The sequence below is a fragment of the Fukomys damarensis genome, unplaced genomic scaffold, assembly GCF_012274545.1.
Source record: "Fukomys damarensis isolate Sample0158 unplaced genomic scaffold, DMR_v1.0_HiC HiC_scaffold_17, whole genome shotgun sequence".
NCBI lineage: Eukaryota > Metazoa > Chordata > Mammalia > Rodentia > Bathyergidae > Fukomys > Fukomys damarensis.
The window spans coordinates 35,446,002-35,462,719 of record NW_022900929.1 but is presented as its reverse complement, the minus strand read 5'-3'; the positions used below and the strand labels follow the sequence as shown (position 1 = coordinate 35,462,719).

The following is a 16,718-nucleotide window of genomic DNA, read 5'->3' as shown; positions in this document are numbered from 1 at the left end:
CCAGAGTCGTTCAGCCGGGCCTGGATGCGAACCCTTGTAATCCTTGCTACTTGTAAGGCTGAGACAGGAGGATGGAATATCACAAGCCAGCATAGGCAACTTAGCAAACTTTGTCTCAAAGTAAAATGAAAACAGTTGGCAGTGTAGCTCAGTGGTAGAGCACCTTCCTAGCACGAAAGAAGCCCTGGGGTTCAGTCTTGAAAACTGGACAAAGAAAGTGTCAGACGTGGTAGCACACACCTATAATCCTAGCACTCCAGAGGCTGATGGAGGAGATTGGTTGCGAATTTGAGGCCAGTCTGGGTTCATAGTTCAAGGCCAGCCTGAACTACATCGTGAGACCCTGTCTCAAAAAGAAAAGAAAAAAGATTTAGTTTATCATCACTTAATATCCCATATATAGAGGCTGAGGCAGGAGGATTGCTCTGAGTTCGAGACCAGCCTGGGCTTCATAGTGAGTTCCAGGTCAGTCTCAACTACGAAATGAGACCCTGTCTCAAAAAACCAAAAAAAAAAAAAAAAAAAAAAAAAAAAAAAAAAAAAATCCCATAAATATGTTCAATATGTTGTTGTTTTGTTGAGTCAGTATCTTGCTCCGTTTCTCAGGCTGGCCTCAAACTTTCAATCTTCCTGCCTCATCCTCCTGAGTCGCTGGGATTACAGGCGGGCACCACCTTGTCCAGCTATGAAAAATGTTTTAATATGCTTTCCCCTTATTTTTCTCATTTTTTTGTAATAATCGTGCATCGCTTCTGCGATAAAACATAATCACTTTATTTTCAAGGAAACAAAACTCATTTCCTCTGGGAAACTTTCCCAGAGGAAGGCCTCCCACTCCACGGAATTCATCTCTGTCTTCACGCCGGAGGCTCTCTTACCACTGCGACATGGTGACTGCTTTCTAGTGTACCCCACTGAATGCTCTTCCTGTCAGGGGAGGTCCGCGCCGGGTTCCTAGCGCTGCGATGGGAAGCCATCTGTAAGCCAGGAGGGTGCTTGGACCGGAAACAAGCTGCGGTGGGACAGTTTCTGCAGGTGACCCGATGAGGCGAGCGCGCGGGCGGGCCAGGGGAGTGCATCTCCCCCGGATATTAAAGATGCTATCAGGCTCGCCCCAGCGTCCGCAGTGCGGGAGGCGGTTCCGGATGGGGCTATCTCACAGCGAGTCTCAGTTCTGCAAATTAATAAAGCCCAGGCCACCCGCCGAACGATGCCTGCCCTCCCTCCCCTCCACCCTCTCCACATGCCAGCCTGAGACATGAGCGGACCCCAGGTGCCCACCCTGCCCCTCACCCAGAACATCTGCCTCACCACCTGGGCTGTGCTAGAAAGAGGTGAGTCCAGCAGCTCCGGCCTGATGGCATTTCTTTTGCATCCATTTCAAAGGTTTGTGCATTTAAACAATTTTTTTAAATTTGTTCATTTTTAAAAAAATATTTGGTATTGAACCCAGTGCTTTGCACACAGTAGACAAGTGCTCTACCACCGAGTGACACCCCCAACCTCCTTTCAAATTTTGAGACAGTTTCACTATGTAGCCCAGACTGGCTTTGAACTTTTGATTCTCCTGCCTGAGCCTCCCATGTAGCTGGGATTACAGGGGTGCACTACCTCACCTAGTTAAAATTATTCTTATTAAATAATTTGTGGCCACAAAAGAATATTAATAACATATAAAGATGAAGAGTACATTTATAACCAGAAACGGTGGCACATGTCTGTCATCCCAGCACTCAGGAGGCTGAGACAGGAGGATCACCACTTGTGTTCAAGGCCAGCCTGAGCTACATAGTGAGTTAAAGGCCAATAAGATTCAGTATCAAAAAACAAAACAAAACAGTTATAAGCCCTTGTACCACTCACCTCCTGTTGTGAAAAAGAGATGATTCTGTCTCCTTTTTTTTCCGGTAACAGCTCCCTGAATATTGTATTTTCCTTGCTTTTCGTGTGTGTGTGTGTGTGTGTGTGTGTGTGTGTGTGTGTGTGTGTGTGTGTTGGGGATTGAATCCAAAGTCCTTTGAATTGTGCTACATCTACGACCTCTTTTCAATGTAATCGTATTTAATTTTGTTTGTTTATTGAGATAGTGTCTCACTGTATGGTTCAGGGTGGCCTTGAACTCACTATGTAGCACAGGCTGGTCTCTAACTCACAGAGATCCTCCTGCCTCAGCTTCCCAAGTGGTGGGATTACAGGCATGTGCCACCACACCTGGCTCTTTTACTACCGGAGATTGAATTTGGGACCTTGAGCTTGCAAGGCAGGTGGTAGCACCACTGAGCTAAATCCCCAGCCCCCCTTTTTATTTTTTTTTATTTTATTTAATTTTTTGAGACAGGGTCTCACTATATAGAGACTGACCTGGAACTCACTATGTAGTCCAGGCTGGTCTCAAACTCACAGCGATCCTCCTGCCTCAGCCTCCCAAGTGCTGGGATTACAGGCACGCGCCACCATGCCCTGCAGGCTTTTAAAAAATATATACCTTTTTAAAATTAATTAATTAATTAATTTATTTATTTATTTATTTATTGATACAGGAGATCTAACTTAGATCCTCACGCTTGCAAGGCAGGTGGCGGAACCACTGAGCTAAATCCCCGGCCCTCCCCCGCTTTTTTTAAACAGGGTCTCCCTAACTAGGATTATAGGAGTCCCTGCTTTGGTGGGGGGTACTAGGGATTGAAACTGGGACCTTACTTACACTTGCCAGGCAGGTGCTGTGTCACTGAGTTCCATCCCCAGTCCTTTTTTTTTTCTCTTTTTTGAGACAGGGTCTCACTATGTAGTCCAGGCTGGCCTCAAACTCCACAGCAATCCTCCTGCTTCAGCCTCTGGAGTGCTGACATTACAGGTGTGCACCACCATGCCCAGCTTTTTCTTTATAATTTGATCACATAGGTTTGGTTTGGTTTTTTTAATTAAAAGACACATAATCATTGAAACATCACCTAAAGGGCTTTTCAAAATGAAGTTGGGAAGCCACTGAGGGAACAGAACTAATGTGTAAAGCTGCTGCCCAGGAAGGTGAATCAGTCACCACCATCCTCTGGCTGCCTCTGGAATAATGACAGTGCCCAGAGACTGGAGACATGAATCTGGAGGTTATGGGACTCTTGTTTACAGACAGTTCTACTTGGCTTATCCTTTGTTTTCTCTATCTTCTACTGGCCACATAGACCACATGGAGTAGCTCTTGCATTCTTTTCCAACTTTGATAGAAGTTTCTCTACAAACAGTTTTAATTATTGCTACAGTTTGGATGAGGGTCCTGAAGGCCTATGTGTCACTGCCAGGGTGGCTCTCCTGGAGGTTATGAGTCCTTTAGGAGGCTGACAGGAGGTTCTCAGGTCCCTGGGAGCAAGACCCCGAAAAGCCCTGTGGAAGCCCTATTTCTCATCTCTGCTTGCTCCCTCCTAACAGACCAGTTTGCTCCTCACCCTCCTGCTTGATGCACTGCCCTTATGGCTGCCCAGTGCAAGGGCACCACCCAGTCTTGGATCAGAACCTCCATAACCATCAGCCCCAACAAGCCTTTCTCTATATAAGCTAACAGTAATGCAAAGCTGACTAATGCAATTAAGTTGTGATGACTTAAGAGCTTTTTGCTAATATAAGCTCCACTCGCCCTACCTCCTTCGGAACACTGAGCTATCCGATCCCATCTCCCAAATGATAATTCCCAAGATGTCCCCAAAGAAAGTTCTCTTACATTTACAGTTTCAAAAAGACAATTTCTAAATCTTTGACTGACAGTGTTTAAATATCCAAACAATGTTTTGTTGTTCTGAGACAGGATCTCACCATGTAGTCTCTGTGGTTCAGGATGGCCTTGAACTTACTAGGCAGCTCAGGCTGGCCTCGGACTTGCAGTGATCCTCCTGCTGTTAGTAGGGTTTGGGGTGCTTTGGGTCCCTTCTAGAGATTCTTTCCAGGTTCTTGTTGCCCTGTAGAAGGTATGGACAGGACAGGTGCAAAAGATAGCAATGTTTTACATTTATTACAGGTAGGAAAAGAAACAGGCTCTGCAGAGTGAGTGTGGGCTGAGTAAAGGTAGGAAAAGAAGCACACTCTGCAGTGAGACCAGACCGTGAAAAGACCTCACAGCAGCCATGGCCACTGTCTTGCATCCCCCACTCCTCAGGCTCACTGGATCTAGGAATCCTGTGGAAACCCCGCTTGATTTCCACCAGAAGATCTTGTCAGTACTTTTTGATTGGTTGTGGGTGCAGGGCTTGGGAACTCTTCTGCACCTGTGTCGTTTTTTTCTTTTTCTCTCTCTCTCTTTTTTTTTTTTTTTTTTGGTACTGGGGATTGAATGTAGGACTTTGTGCTCACAAGGCAGGCAGGGCACCACTGAGCTAAATCACCAGCCCTGCCCACATGTCTTTGTGCCTGGCAGGTCACACCCACTTCTCCAGCTGGGTACCTTATGCCTGATCTCCTACCTCACTTCTTCAACCTTCCCAGTGCTGAGACTGCTGGTATGTGCCGAATGGTTTGCTTTTTCACTCAAATGCTATAAACTTTCCATTGTATGAAGTCCTACCAATAATATTTTCCTTCTCCTTCTTTTTTCTTTTGGAGACAAGGTCTTGCTGTGTTGCCCAGCCAAGTCTCAAACTCCTAGGCTCCTCCTGCCTCAGCCTCCTGAGCAACTGAAACTACAGGGATGTACCACTATGCCTGGCTACCAAAAACTTTTAATCTAGTTTACTCTTCATGAATATAGGGGCTGTTTCCAGACTTTTGCCAATGACAGCTTTGCATGGTCCCTGAGAGTGGGTTTTCCTAGGGGTCAGCTTCAGCCCAGGGGATTCCTGTTGCTTGTATCAGTTACAGTGATTTGCAAACTCAACAGTGTTAGTCATTAGCATACACACACACACACACACACACACACACACACACACACACACACACAGAGTTTTTTGTTTTTAATTTGGTACCAGGGATGGAACTCATGACCTTGCAGACACAGCACCACTAAGCCAAATCCCTTGCCCATTTTTTTTAAATACAGGGGGGTTCCCAGTTTGATCTTGAACTCCTGAACTCAAGTGATCTTCTTGCCTTGGCCTTCTGAGTTGCTGACACTATAGGTGCAAACCTCCACCTGGCAATATTTACAAATAATTTTTTTAATGTTTTGGTGCTAAGACCTGAACCCACTCACACTTGCTAGTTGAGCCCTGTGCCACTGAGCTAAATTCCCAACACCAACGTTTACAAATTGTATTTATTTATTTATTTTTTTATTTTTTTGGGGGGGTTTCTGAGACAGGGTCTCACTATGTAGTGAGAATGACCTGGAACTTACTGTGTAGCCCAGGCTGGTCTCGAACTCACAGTGATCGTCCTGCCTCAGCCTCCGGAGTGCTGGGATTACAAGCATGTGCCACCATGCCCGGCTAACATTTACAAATTTTAAATCTTTTCTTTTTTGTTAATCTGTAAAGCAGTATTGTGTCATGGTTTTAAATGTAGCTGAGGGCCAGGTATTTAGCTCAGTGGTTCTGCCACCTGCCTTGAAAGCAAGCACAAGGTCCCAGATTCAATCCCCGGTACCAAATAAATAAATAAAAATAGAATGTGGCTGACTTCATTTCCAGGATTTCTAATGCCGCTAGGCCTCTCGTTAGGTGCTTACTGGTCACGTCCTCCTCCACACAGTGCCTTGCTGAGTCGCTTGTCCACTTGTCCATGGTTTTTCTGTTCCCTCACTGATTTGTATGAATTCTTTGTAGGTCAGGGGAAGGGATCTTTTGTCATTTTCACAAGTTCTTTGTTGAGCATGAATTAGCCTTCTCCCTCTGGCTACGTTGTTAGTCCAAGGTAGAGGCAGGGTGGGAACCCCAGAGGGCCCTTTAGGACAAGGACTCCTACTTCCTTTACCTTTCCCAAGTCCATCAGGGAGCTGGGAACCCTGTTGGCCTATGGATGCCCTGAAGAAAGTGTGAATGCTTCCAGGGCCTGAGAGGTGAGGTAATGAGGTGTTTGAGTGTTACTTTGCTTTTTAGGGAACCACTCCTCCTAAGGCAGACAAGGAATGTTGAGTGGTCAGATTTGCTGCACCCAGGTGCGGGTGGGGACGCTGGCCACGAACTCGCCACCCTGTCTTTGGCAGCTGGTGCGGGGGTAGCTGTTCACCTGCCCTCCTGCGCGTGCGCCTCCCACAGCGGGGGCGTGGTGGGGCGGGCGTGACTCCAGAAGTTACTGGAGAAACCAAAGTCCCCGCTGCTGTGCTAAGAATTGGTCCCTGGCAGACTGCATGTTGCCCAGGAGGGAATTTCAGCCTCAGCTTTCAGGGGTAGCCACAAGTTTCCTGCCTCGGCTTCCCAGCTGAAAGAATCTCTGGGAAAGGTGTTTCAGTAAGGGAATGTGGGGGTCTGCTAAAGATGTCGCAGCGTCCCGTCCAGGGGCAGGTGGCTGGTGCTTGGCCTGGAGCACCATTGCTCTCCGCTCTGCTGCAAGGGGACTGGCGGGGGCCAGCAGGACTTGGAGGTGCTACAGGAAGGGGATGCAGGGTCAGCACATGCACTCCAGGCCGCAGGACGAGGCCAGTACAGTCCCTGTGACACCGCTCCCCCACACCCAGTCCCTTGTCCGGAGACTGCTCCGCTGAGACGAGGGTGGCCCGGGGTCCAAGTCCGCGGCTTGGAGCGCAGTGGCAGGCGGAGCCTGCCAGCGTCACGGGGGCCCACGCCTGATTGGCCGGCTGTGGGGGCGAGCGGAGTAACGGAACAGGAGCCTTGGGTCGCAGCCACACGTCCAGGGTCCGAGTGCGGAGCCCAGAGCCGAGGGGGAGCCAGGAGGGACATACGCCATGCCCTACCTGCTTATCAGCACCCAGATCCGCATGGTGAGTACCCGACGCCCGCCACGAGCGCCCTGTGGGGAGAAGGCGCTCCGGGCAGTGCTGGGCCGGGTCTCAGGCGACGCCTCGTGCAGGGGCAACTGCGGGGCGGGAGGGGGGCGCGGAGCGGCCTGTCCCACATGCGGGAGCATTGCACTTGCTGCCCAATGCCCTCCTGGAGCCGCTCCGCCGGCACGGGCATTACCTGAGGAGGGAGGTGTGGAATGACTAGAAGCGGAGACGGCGCTGGACGCTCGGGGCCACGTCCCGGTAGTGCAGCCCCGGCAGCTCCCGGCAGCCCTTCCGAGGAGGGCTCGCCCCTGCCTGCTGGGGGGTGGGGGCACAACACCAGGCAGGAGCTCAGGTCGTGGCCTCTCCTCTGGAAAATGAAGGTCCTGGGTCACTAAGCCGGGTGGGGAGCAGGGTGCTCCAGCGGAGGGGACCCAGCTGCCCTGGGATGAAGGAAAGCGTGGGTAGGTGGGTTCATGGCTGGGGCGGTCTCGGGACCAGTAATCTGTACCTGTGCAGTTGCTAAAATGTGGGTTCCTGGACTCCTTCCCAGCACTCTCTCTCAATTTGGAAATGTCTTCCTCTAATTATTCTTTTTAAAAATTATAGCTTACATATATTACAGATGCCAAAGAATTTACTTGCTGAAAGTGTACAATTCAATTTTTTTTCATATTCAGAGTTATGCAAACATAATCAATTCTCGAACATCTCCAACCCCTCCAAAGGAGGTCGCTCATTTCCCCATTCTGCAGTGATCCTGACCTACGTGCTGACCTCCATGGTATCATGTCTGGCCTCTCTCCCTTCGGCGTTTTCAGGCTCCATCCACATTGCAGCACTGACTGGTGCCCATTCTTTTACTTTAGTCACTTAAGCTACACATTCTATTTATCCAGTCATCAAATCACAAACTTTTGTTTCCACCTTTTGGCCATTACAAATAATGCTGCTAATTAATGTGTGTACAAGTGTTTTGTTTTTTACTTAAATTCACTTGCTTTCACACAAGCTTTTGTGTGAATGTGTGTTCAAGTCTCTCATTCTCCTGGTGCACTTGATTCCCACAGACATGGATGGGGGAAGCTGGCGTGAAGGTGAGAAGAGTCAGGCAGTGCCCAGCTCTGCGTGGGGGAGTCAGGGAGGATGACACTGCTAGGCTGATCACTGATGGGCCCCACCCCTTCCCAGCTTGGTCTTGGCCTCCAAGGCTCCTTAGCTCTGCCTCAGCCCTTACCTGCAGTTTGCCCAGGGCCGGAAGGCAGTGAGATGTGATCTAATTCTCGCTCTGGAAACCCAGCAGGCAGCCACCCCGGCTTACCTTGCAGGAGGTGGGCCCCACCATGGTGGGTGATGAGCACTCGGATCCGGAGCTGATGCAGCATCTGGGGGCCTCGAAGAGAAGTGTCCTGGGGAACAACTTGTAAGTAGGGGCGTCCCTCAGCACCTTTCCTGCCTGCTCTGTACATCACCCAGCCTGAGCCCACTCGGCCATCCCCATGGGAGGATTCAGCTCCCCAGGTCTGGGCCTCCTAAGCAGGTTGTTGTTTATCCTGCCCTCTCAGCTCTAAGCTGGACCCCTTCGAGCAGACAGGCAGAGAAAGCTTTCTGTCTTGAGCCACTGAGGAAGCTGTGGGTGCACTGAAACAGCAGGGTTCTTGAGTCCTGCTTCCAGTTCTGCTGCTGACAGGGGACTCGGCCACTCCCATGGCCCGCCTTCACTGTCTCCACATCGACACTGAAACTAAGACCCCTGCTTCCTTTTCTGCCCGCACCCTTCCTACTTAGTAGTGGGGAGCCCTGGCCTCACATTCTGGAATCTGGAGAAGGGTTGCCAGAGTGAATTTCAGTTCAAAGATCCACTCCTAGCCCCTTGGGTCAGGGCTGAAGGCCAGCGGCAGTCCCAACCATTGGCCCTGAGGAATTCCCTGCTTTCCTGCTTCACAGCCCTGTAGCACCAATTAAACTTGAGAGAAGGGAAGCCAAGCATTCTCCGTGCCAGGGAGGGGTCAGCCTTGTGGTTCCAGGACTGCAGGACAGCGGGATAGCCAGAGGGGCCCAGGTGCCAGGATGAGGAGAGCTTGCTGCTTCTCCTGAACAGGGGATGGAGGAGTGTCGAAGGCTGTTCCAGACTAACACTGGGCTACACTGTGACACTGTGAAAGCCACCCAGCCCCTGTGCTCTCAGGTGTAAATGGCAATAAGGGTAACTTTGTTAGGCTGGATGAGGAAAAAAATGAACTAACACATGTGCAGTGCTTGACAGAGGGGCTGTGAATGTGCCCTCAGCCCGTCATCCAGGGAGCGCCTAGCAAACGCCACTCGATGGAGCTCCTGACCAGGCTGACCCAGCAGATCACAGCTGTGCAGGGCTTCTCTGTTTCCTCATGCATGTTGCCCACCCCCTGGTCTCTTTGCAGCTGGGAATACTATGTCAACGACCCTCCTCGCATAGTCCTGGATAAGCTGGAACACAGGGGCTTCCGCGTGTTGAGCATGACAGGGGTGGGCCAGACCCTGGTGTGGTGCCTGCACAAGGAGTGACCTTCTCACACTGACTTGCGAATGGACGCCTGTTCTTTGGAGCCCCAGACCTGCCTGCCTGCCTGCTCTCTTCCCAAATTGTCACCTTCCTCAGCCAAGCACGGATGGGCAGGGTTCGCCTGGCCTCAGTCGGGGGAAGGGGGGAGGCCCCCGGCCCAGGTGTTACATCGTTGCCCAGCTGCAGGCCGCCCACCTGGAACAAACAGTCCAGTGAAGGACAGCCCAGGGGGGCCGGGAGGGTGCTGTGTGCTGTCCACGCCAATAAAGGACTCTGATGAGTGGTTGCTCCTCTGCTGTGCCTGGCAGTGACTCATGACTCAAATTCCTGGGGGTCTGCCCCACCCAGAGAGGAAGCCAGGTTCCTACACCTAGGCATGGGATAGTGGTCGACTCTCTTTTAAAAAGAAGTTTATCGGGCTGGGGATTTAGCTCAGCAGTTCGGTGGCCTGCCTCAAGTGCAAGGACCCGAGTTCAATCCCCAGTACCAAAACAAACAAACAAACAAACAAACAAAAAAACAACAAAAAGAAGTTTATTGGAACTGGTTAAGAAAAAGGCTGTGAGGGGGAGAGTGGGAGCCTGAGGCTATGCAGGTTGCCCCTCGTCCTCTTGCTGCATCTGGGCAATCAGCTGTTGGCGCTCAGCCACCTGGCGCATGCGCATCATGACGAGGCTCTCATAGTCCCTCTCTGACAGCACTGAGCCCTGGGGACAGAGGGACAGGGAGGTATCAGAAGCAGCTAGGCACAGGCCCATAGGCTCCAGACTCAGGATGGGGCCTAGGTAGAGTTTCAGTCCCAGAGTCATGGAGGGAAGAAGACGGAGGAAAGGAAGGACCCAGGAACACCTGTCTGGAGTCCCAGCTCATCTGTTGGGAGCCAGCGGGCCTTGCTCCCCAGGCTGGGTCTCCTCTGCCGGCTGCCAGGACTCCTCTCCCAGGACTGTCACACCTAGTCAGCTCTGTTCATCTCTCCGGCAAATCACTTCCCCATGTCTGGCCAGGCCGTCTCCTTCCCTTCCCTCTCAGCCCATTACCTGACACTCCTTTCCTTGCCCCAGTGAAGTAGCTCAGCGGGCACAGACCAGAGCACTACCCACTACCCACTCCCCACTACCCAGCGTCCTGAGCTCTGAGGGTCTGGTCCGAGGACATGGGATGGAGCCCTGCATGCTACACAGCGTCAAACAGCTCACTCTAGACAGCAAGAGAGCAAACAGGAGGCCAACTCGCCCCTACACAGACACAGCAGCTCCCAGAGGGCAGGGCTCATGGTTTCTTTTATGATCTTGCCAGCACAGTGTGGGTTGAAGGCGAGCTATATTTTAACAATCAAAAGAATAATAAACAAGCAGCTCAATGGGCCAGTGGGGTGGTGCAGCAGCTCTGCAGCGGAGCACTGTGCTGCCAACCCCGCACCCTGATGAGGTCTGCGGTGTGACTTAGATCCCATCCTCTCTCCTGCAAGACCACTGTGTGGTCCGCTGGCTTCGAGGAGAGATGTGTAGCACACCTGAGGTACTGTCTGGTGTGGAACTGTGCACTCTGTGGGACAGGCCAGGAAGAAAGTGGGGTGGTCAGTGACCCGGGGATAAGAGGGGAGTGGCCGGAGTTAAGCTGCCAGGCCCTGGCCTACTTGTTCAGAGCAGGGGCACAGAGAAACAGGAAGTGCTACTCAGCCATCCCCATCCTATCCCCTCCCACAGCTGTAGCTGCCCTCTCCTGGCCAGACCTCTAGGGCACCAACAGTTCATAGCAGCACCACTTAGCCCAGCCCCTCCGAAGAAGAGGGTACACAAGGAGGCCCAGCTGCAGAGGGGGAGGATGACAGCACAGTGAGGAGGAAGGAGAAGAAAACTGAGCAGCCAGACTGGCTGGCAGGCCACAGGGAGGCGAGGGCAGTGCTTCCTTCCCCGAGTTACTGCTGCTTTGCCAAGAAAACCTGGAGTCACCCTGGAATGGCCTGGCCCCACCCTGGGAGGAGCCGAGCCCTTTACAGGCTGCTTCCCGTTAACACACCCTCTGCCCCCTTCCCCTATTCTTGCAGGCTCTGCTAATGAAGGCCTGTCACCAGGCCCCAGAACTGAGTCACCTGCCCAGGACAGGTCTCTCTCCCTCCTGGGCTCCTCCCAGACACACTGGCTGGGGCTGGGGTGCCCGGGCTGTGGTAAGACAGGAAGCAGCATGGTGACACACATGGCAGGCTGCCCCCAGACCAGTCTCATGAGGAATCTGAAGCTCCCCGTCGCCCTGGGGTGTTGGTCACAGCTGCCCAGCTTCTGCCTGCAGATGCTGCAATTACCTCAGAGCATGAAACCTGGCTTCCCACCTGACTGAGTCAGCTGAAAACAAAACACTGCCACAGACTGGCACAAACAGCCAAGCCACTAATCAGAGTCCCACAGCCACCGTCAGAGAAGGCACAGTTCTCCACTGACCGGGACACGGCAGTGCCCAGAGCGGCTAAAGAGGAGAGCTGGGTGCATCTGCCTCTGCCTGCGGAAGGAGCCGTGAGAGGATCTCCCTCTGCCACCCAGCTGCCCTTGCCCCAGCTACGTAAGTGCTCCACTCCCGCTGGGGTTTTTTCCACTGCCCTATCAGGTAACCAGGCCACTCCTGTCCCTGTGGGGCCTCTTGCTGCCAGGACTCCCAGCTCTTTGCTCTCCTGGACAAACTGCTCCTTCCTGGGCCTCGTGTCACCATCCAAGATGCTGGCCAGAGGACTGTGCTGAGCAGAAACCCAGGCCTGCACTTCGAGTGCACTCAATCTGTCCCTGACCCTTGGCATTCACTGCCCAGCAGGGACCTGATGGTCACTAGCTGCTGCTGAGTGCCTGACTGAGGTGCCAGGCTGACTGCTGGCTCCCTTGGGTCCCATGGAGACCTGGCGGAAAGGCTCCTTCCGCAATGCCTCCTTCCTCAAGCGGCTGACCCTGGGGCGGCCACGGCAACTCCGGCGACAGGGCAGTGTACTGAGCCAGGCTAGCACTGCCGGTGGTGACCACGAGGAATACAGCAACCGAGAGGTTATCCGGGAACTGCGAGGGAGGCCAGATGGACGGCGTCTGCCCTTGTGGGGAGATGAGCAGCCCCGGGCCACCCTGCTGGCCCCACCCAAGCCCCCACGCCTCTACCGAGAGAGCTGCAGCTGCCCCAACATTCTGGAGCCCCCGGCCACCTACGCCACTGCCTACTCAGCCACCCTGCCCTCGGCGCTCTCCCTGGCGGGCACCCTTCACCAGTCCTCAGAGGAAGACCTTACGGACACTCCCCCCTTCCGGCGGACACCTGCTCCGGACCTCAGTGACCCCTTCTTCTCCTTCAAGGTGGACCTGGGGATTTCGCTTCTTGAGGAGGTTCTACAGATGCTGAGGGAGCAGTTCCCCAGTGAGCCCAGCTTCTGAGGGGTGAGCAGGGCAGAGCTGGGGTGACAGAGGAGCTGGAGCCTGGTGACCCAAGGGAGGAGGGCACAGTTGTGCAACACGGAAAAGGCAAGGATAGGAATCCAGGGTTCTTCCTCCCTTCTGGATCCTGAGCAGTTGTCCAAGTTACCCAGAATGAAAGGACAGAGACCAGTGGGAATGCTGGGGGTCATTTTCTGGCAGGAGCCCTGAAGGAAGCTGCTGAAGCCAGGAAGGGGAGACCACACCCGGTAACCACAGAGGCCAGCAGAGTGACAGGATGGCATAGGGGCGAGTCAGGGCAAGGACACTGACTGGGCAGAATAGACAGTGCCCTGTGCCAGCCTCCTCTGCAGCCACTGTCAGCACAGAGGTCACGGGACACATCTGGGCCAAAGTGGTTCAACCAGGCTGAAGGGCAAAGTGGGGAGGCCTGAGAAGAGCAGGGAAATATGCTTGCCTCTGTCCAATCTGGTGGGCACTTGCTACAGATGGCTATTTAATACACTGAAATAAAACCACAAAGTCAGATGATTCAAATGTTCAGTTACTCCTGGTGAATGCTACCACACTGGGAAGCACAGCAAGAACAGACATCCCCGGACAGTCCACTGGACAGCACTGGCTAGACACTGGCCTGCAGCCATCACGCATAGGGTGGCAGGGAAGAGAAAAGTGTCAGAGGCTGCAGGAGCAAGAACAGGCTAGCAGAGAAGAGAGGTAGGCAGAGACACAGAGAAAGACACAAGAGGAAGACCAAATGAATCATTAATAGGAAAGAGGACATAACAGCCTGTCCCCACAGTTGCCTGGAACAATCCCTGGTCCCAAGAAAGCAGCTCTTGAGGGTATCAGCCAGACACACCAACGTGGCTTACAAAGAGGTGCTTTGGGGATTCCCAGAACTATTAGCAATGGCAGTCTTTAGGAAATGCTGCAGAAACAGAGGCAGATTTCTTTGCTGGGAGATAGGGGGACTGATTGAAGTGGCATATCTGGTCTCCCGAATCTTCTGCCAAGCCTGGGGAGCTCTGCCTTGCCCAAACCCCTGGCAGTGCAAGTGCCAGCTTGGCCAAGCCCACTGGGTCCAGGCTACCAGTTGTGCTATGGCTTCACCCTGTAGCCTGGCCAGAAGACCTGAAGCCAGAGCTCAGCAGCACTTAGCGAGACCACGGAGGTCACACCAGGCCTCTCCAAGTATAGCGTGACAGAGAGGGACAGAAGTTCTGATACACGCTGCTTCCTCAACCCAAATCTTTGGCCTCCTTTCCTTCTCTTGTGTGGAGGTGCTGAGCTGTAATGTCCCTTTGTGCATACAGAGATAATAAAGTTCTTTCCAACACAACCTGTGGAGTGTTTCTTGGGGCTGTGACGTGCTGGGACTTGAAGGGAGGGGAATGGGGTTTACTTTAAACCGAGTGGGACTCAGCACACTTCATATTTCCCCTCTGTCCTGGGTGTGGGACATACTAACAAGACAGCTTCTGGTCCCTGAGGCAGGTGGAGAGATGGATGGTGAGCAGAGCTCCTGCTAACCCAATGTGGGACTGTGGCTTACTGCACAGGCACCCAGAGTATTTCAGAGACAGAAGGACCAGGCTGCTGGCTCTTGCCCCCAAAGCAGTCTGACCAAGAGCCCTGCAACCCTAGCCTTGGCATCTGTGCCAGAAAACACCAGGGCCTTGGGAAGCAGAGTGAATACAAGCCTTGCTGGAGCCTCGAGGACTGGCAGCCAGCATTGAGCCAACAGTAGCCAGAAAATGCAAACCTCTCCAAGTGTGGGGCACTGAACGTGGCAGGCAGTGCCCAGGGCCAGCAAGGGACTGGTGTTATTTCTAGAGGGGCCAGTGTTATTACACAGTCAGTTCCTGCCTGGGGAGCCAGAGACACACCTGGGAAACTGAAGAAGTGGAGAAGGAAATGGCTGCCTTAGGTAGCTGTCTGTCACCTGCAGCACTAGGTTGTCTAAGCTCCAAATGCGTCACACCACAGCCAAGCAGCCTTCAGGCTCTCTGGGTGAGGGTGCGCCCTAGCAGGAGATGGATGTGGAGGGAAAGTTTGAGCTAAGATCACTGTGTTGGGCTGGGAGTGTAGCCCAGTGGTGCAGCATGGACGAATAGCATGGGTAAAGCTCTAAGCTTGATCCACAGCACCAAAATAAACAAATAATAATAATAATAATGTGTAGGGTAGGGTCCCTCTGGCCCTCAGAAAGGAAAAGGGATCAACAGGGAATCAGAGCCCTCTTTCTCAGGCTGGTGGGCCTGCCAATCTCACTCTCCTCCTCCTACTGACCTGGACGTGGGAGTAAAGGCCCCTGAGGGACACGCACGGGAAGAGGTCCTGGACCCTAAGCTGGCCCAGCTGGGTGAAGCCAGGCTCCTTACCTTTGACAGTTCCGGGTGGCTGGGGCCTGCCATGCCCTGGGGCTGTCCCTCCAACCAGGAAATCTTCAGAGGGTTATCCACCAGGCCCACTTCATTCTGGACAGCCAGCTCCTGTCAAACGGAGCATCCAGTCCTGGTGCCATGCATGCAAATCAGCTGTAAGGGCACCTCTGTAGTCCACAGAGAGGACAGAACCAGCATCCTAGTCCTCCCAGCAGGGCTGGCCAACACTAGCAACCTGAGAATGGTGGGGGCTGTGCTGGCTTCGGCAGCATATGTACCGACCACGTGGGCCAAAGCTTTAGATGTAGAACTTAGGAAGTGTGTCAGAATAACTCCCAGACAGCTCAACAAAGAAAAGTTAACTCCCTCGAGACTGAGACCACGACAACTTGGAGCCTTGTGCACTCTATTTTCAGCCCAAACAACCAAGCCTGGGAGCCATTCAAGCTTCTGCTCGGTAGCAATCGGCACTAGAGAGAACTGTCTAGTTTTGGTTTTACAACTACCTGCCAGATCTGCTGTCTTTCACACTGCGGACTTGCCTCTCTTATGGGTGCTGGGAGGTGTTTTTTATTTGCTCCCGCTAGGGCTCAAAACCCAGAGAGGGGTAGGCTGGAGCGTATGGAGCTAGACACCGTGCAGGGAAAAGTCACAGCATTCTCCCAGCACTCCAGGGGAAGGCACTTGAGGGAAGCCTTCACTCTGAGCTGGCGCAGAGATCCCTGGGAGTGTGGTCACCAACCCTGAGGGCCACAAAATTGAGTCCCTGCCCTAGGATGATTCCCAAGCCCTTCGAAAAACTCACCGCAGCTTTGACAGTCGAAAACTCCACCACGGCAGTGCCTGCCTTTTTACTGGAGAGCACCAGGTTGAGAACCTCACCATACTGTGGAGATAAGGAGGTCCCAGTAAGCGTGGCTGGCCTGTTGTCCGGGACCAGCTTGTGCCACAGACCAGCCAAGGCTGCCCTGAGGCCCACTGCTACATTTTCAGACTGGAAATAACCTTATTACCAGGACCAGAGAAGATCAGAGGTGGGAAAGAAAGGTTTAATTTCAGTAATGCAGGACTGAAAAGGAGAGATGAGAAAAGGCCTGGGACCCAGGCTGCTACAATGGCACAGCTGCCTCCACGGGATGGCGTGAAGTGGGTGGGCTCTTGTGTCCAACACTACTCCTCTCTTCCAACACATTCAGGCCAGCCTGTTGCTTCTGAGGTAAAGGCCAGACCTGGGCAGTGAAGGGGAGAGCTGGCTGGAGAGGGCACATGGCAATGCAAGTGACAGGAGGACTGTGCCTTGGGAGAACTTTCTAGGCTGTCCCATGGTCCGTGAGACAGTACAAAGGAACAGCAGGTAGAGATGTTAGGGGAAGAGTCCTGGGATTTGGCTGAGATGACAGGACAGAGAGGGCGAGAACAGGCTGACCTTCTGTAAAAGCCGCAGGAGGACATCTCTGGAGTAGCCACCTTGGGACTCATCCTCCTTCTCGCACTTCCATTTTAGCTGAAAGACAGTGGCA

General features: G+C 52.9%; 3 protein-coding genes across 6 annotated transcripts in view; 2 read left to right on the top strand and 1 right to left on the bottom strand.

The window, feature by feature from the left end:
• Positions 1-6,696: 6,696 nt before the first annotated feature.
• On the top strand, positions 6,697-9,702 carry Gchfr (GTP cyclohydrolase I feedback regulator). The gene is made up of 3 exons (XM_010624695.3): positions 6,697-6,862; positions 8,194-8,288; positions 9,286-9,702. Exons 1-3 carry the CDS (start codon positions 6,827-6,829, stop codon positions 9,407-9,409), a joined length of 255 nt encoding a protein of 84 aa, XP_010622997.1. The 5' UTR covers positions 6,697-6,826; the 3' UTR covers positions 9,410-9,702.
• A 228-nt stretch (positions 9,703-9,930) lies between these two features.
• Dnajc17 (DnaJ heat shock protein family (Hsp40) member C17) overlaps positions 9,931-16,718 on the bottom strand; it is a 37,637-nt gene continuing 30,849 nt past the window's right edge. The window contains exons 9-12 of one of the 4 annotated variants that reach the window (XM_010624698.3): positions 16,625-16,702; positions 16,004-16,084; positions 15,196-15,306; positions 9,932-10,114 (exon numbers count right to left, since the gene is read on the bottom strand). In XM_010624698.3, coding sequence (XP_010623000.1) covers positions 9,995-10,114; positions 15,196-15,306; positions 16,004-16,084; positions 16,625-16,702 — 390 coding nt within the window. In that variant the 3' untranslated portion in view covers positions 9,932-9,994. Of the gene's footprint in view, positions 10,115-15,195; positions 15,329-16,003; positions 16,085-16,624; positions 16,703-16,718 lie in introns of those variants that run through there. The other 3 variants (XM_010624700.3, XM_010624701.3, XM_010624702.3) reach the window with 3 other exon arrangements.
• On the top strand, positions 10,516-13,539 carry CUNH15orf62 (chromosome unknown C15orf62 homolog). Its single transcript, XM_010624703.2, has one exon. It carries the CDS (start codon positions 12,284-12,286, stop codon positions 12,809-12,811), a length of 528 nt encoding a protein of 175 aa, XP_010623005.1. The 5' UTR covers positions 10,516-12,283; the 3' UTR covers positions 12,812-13,539.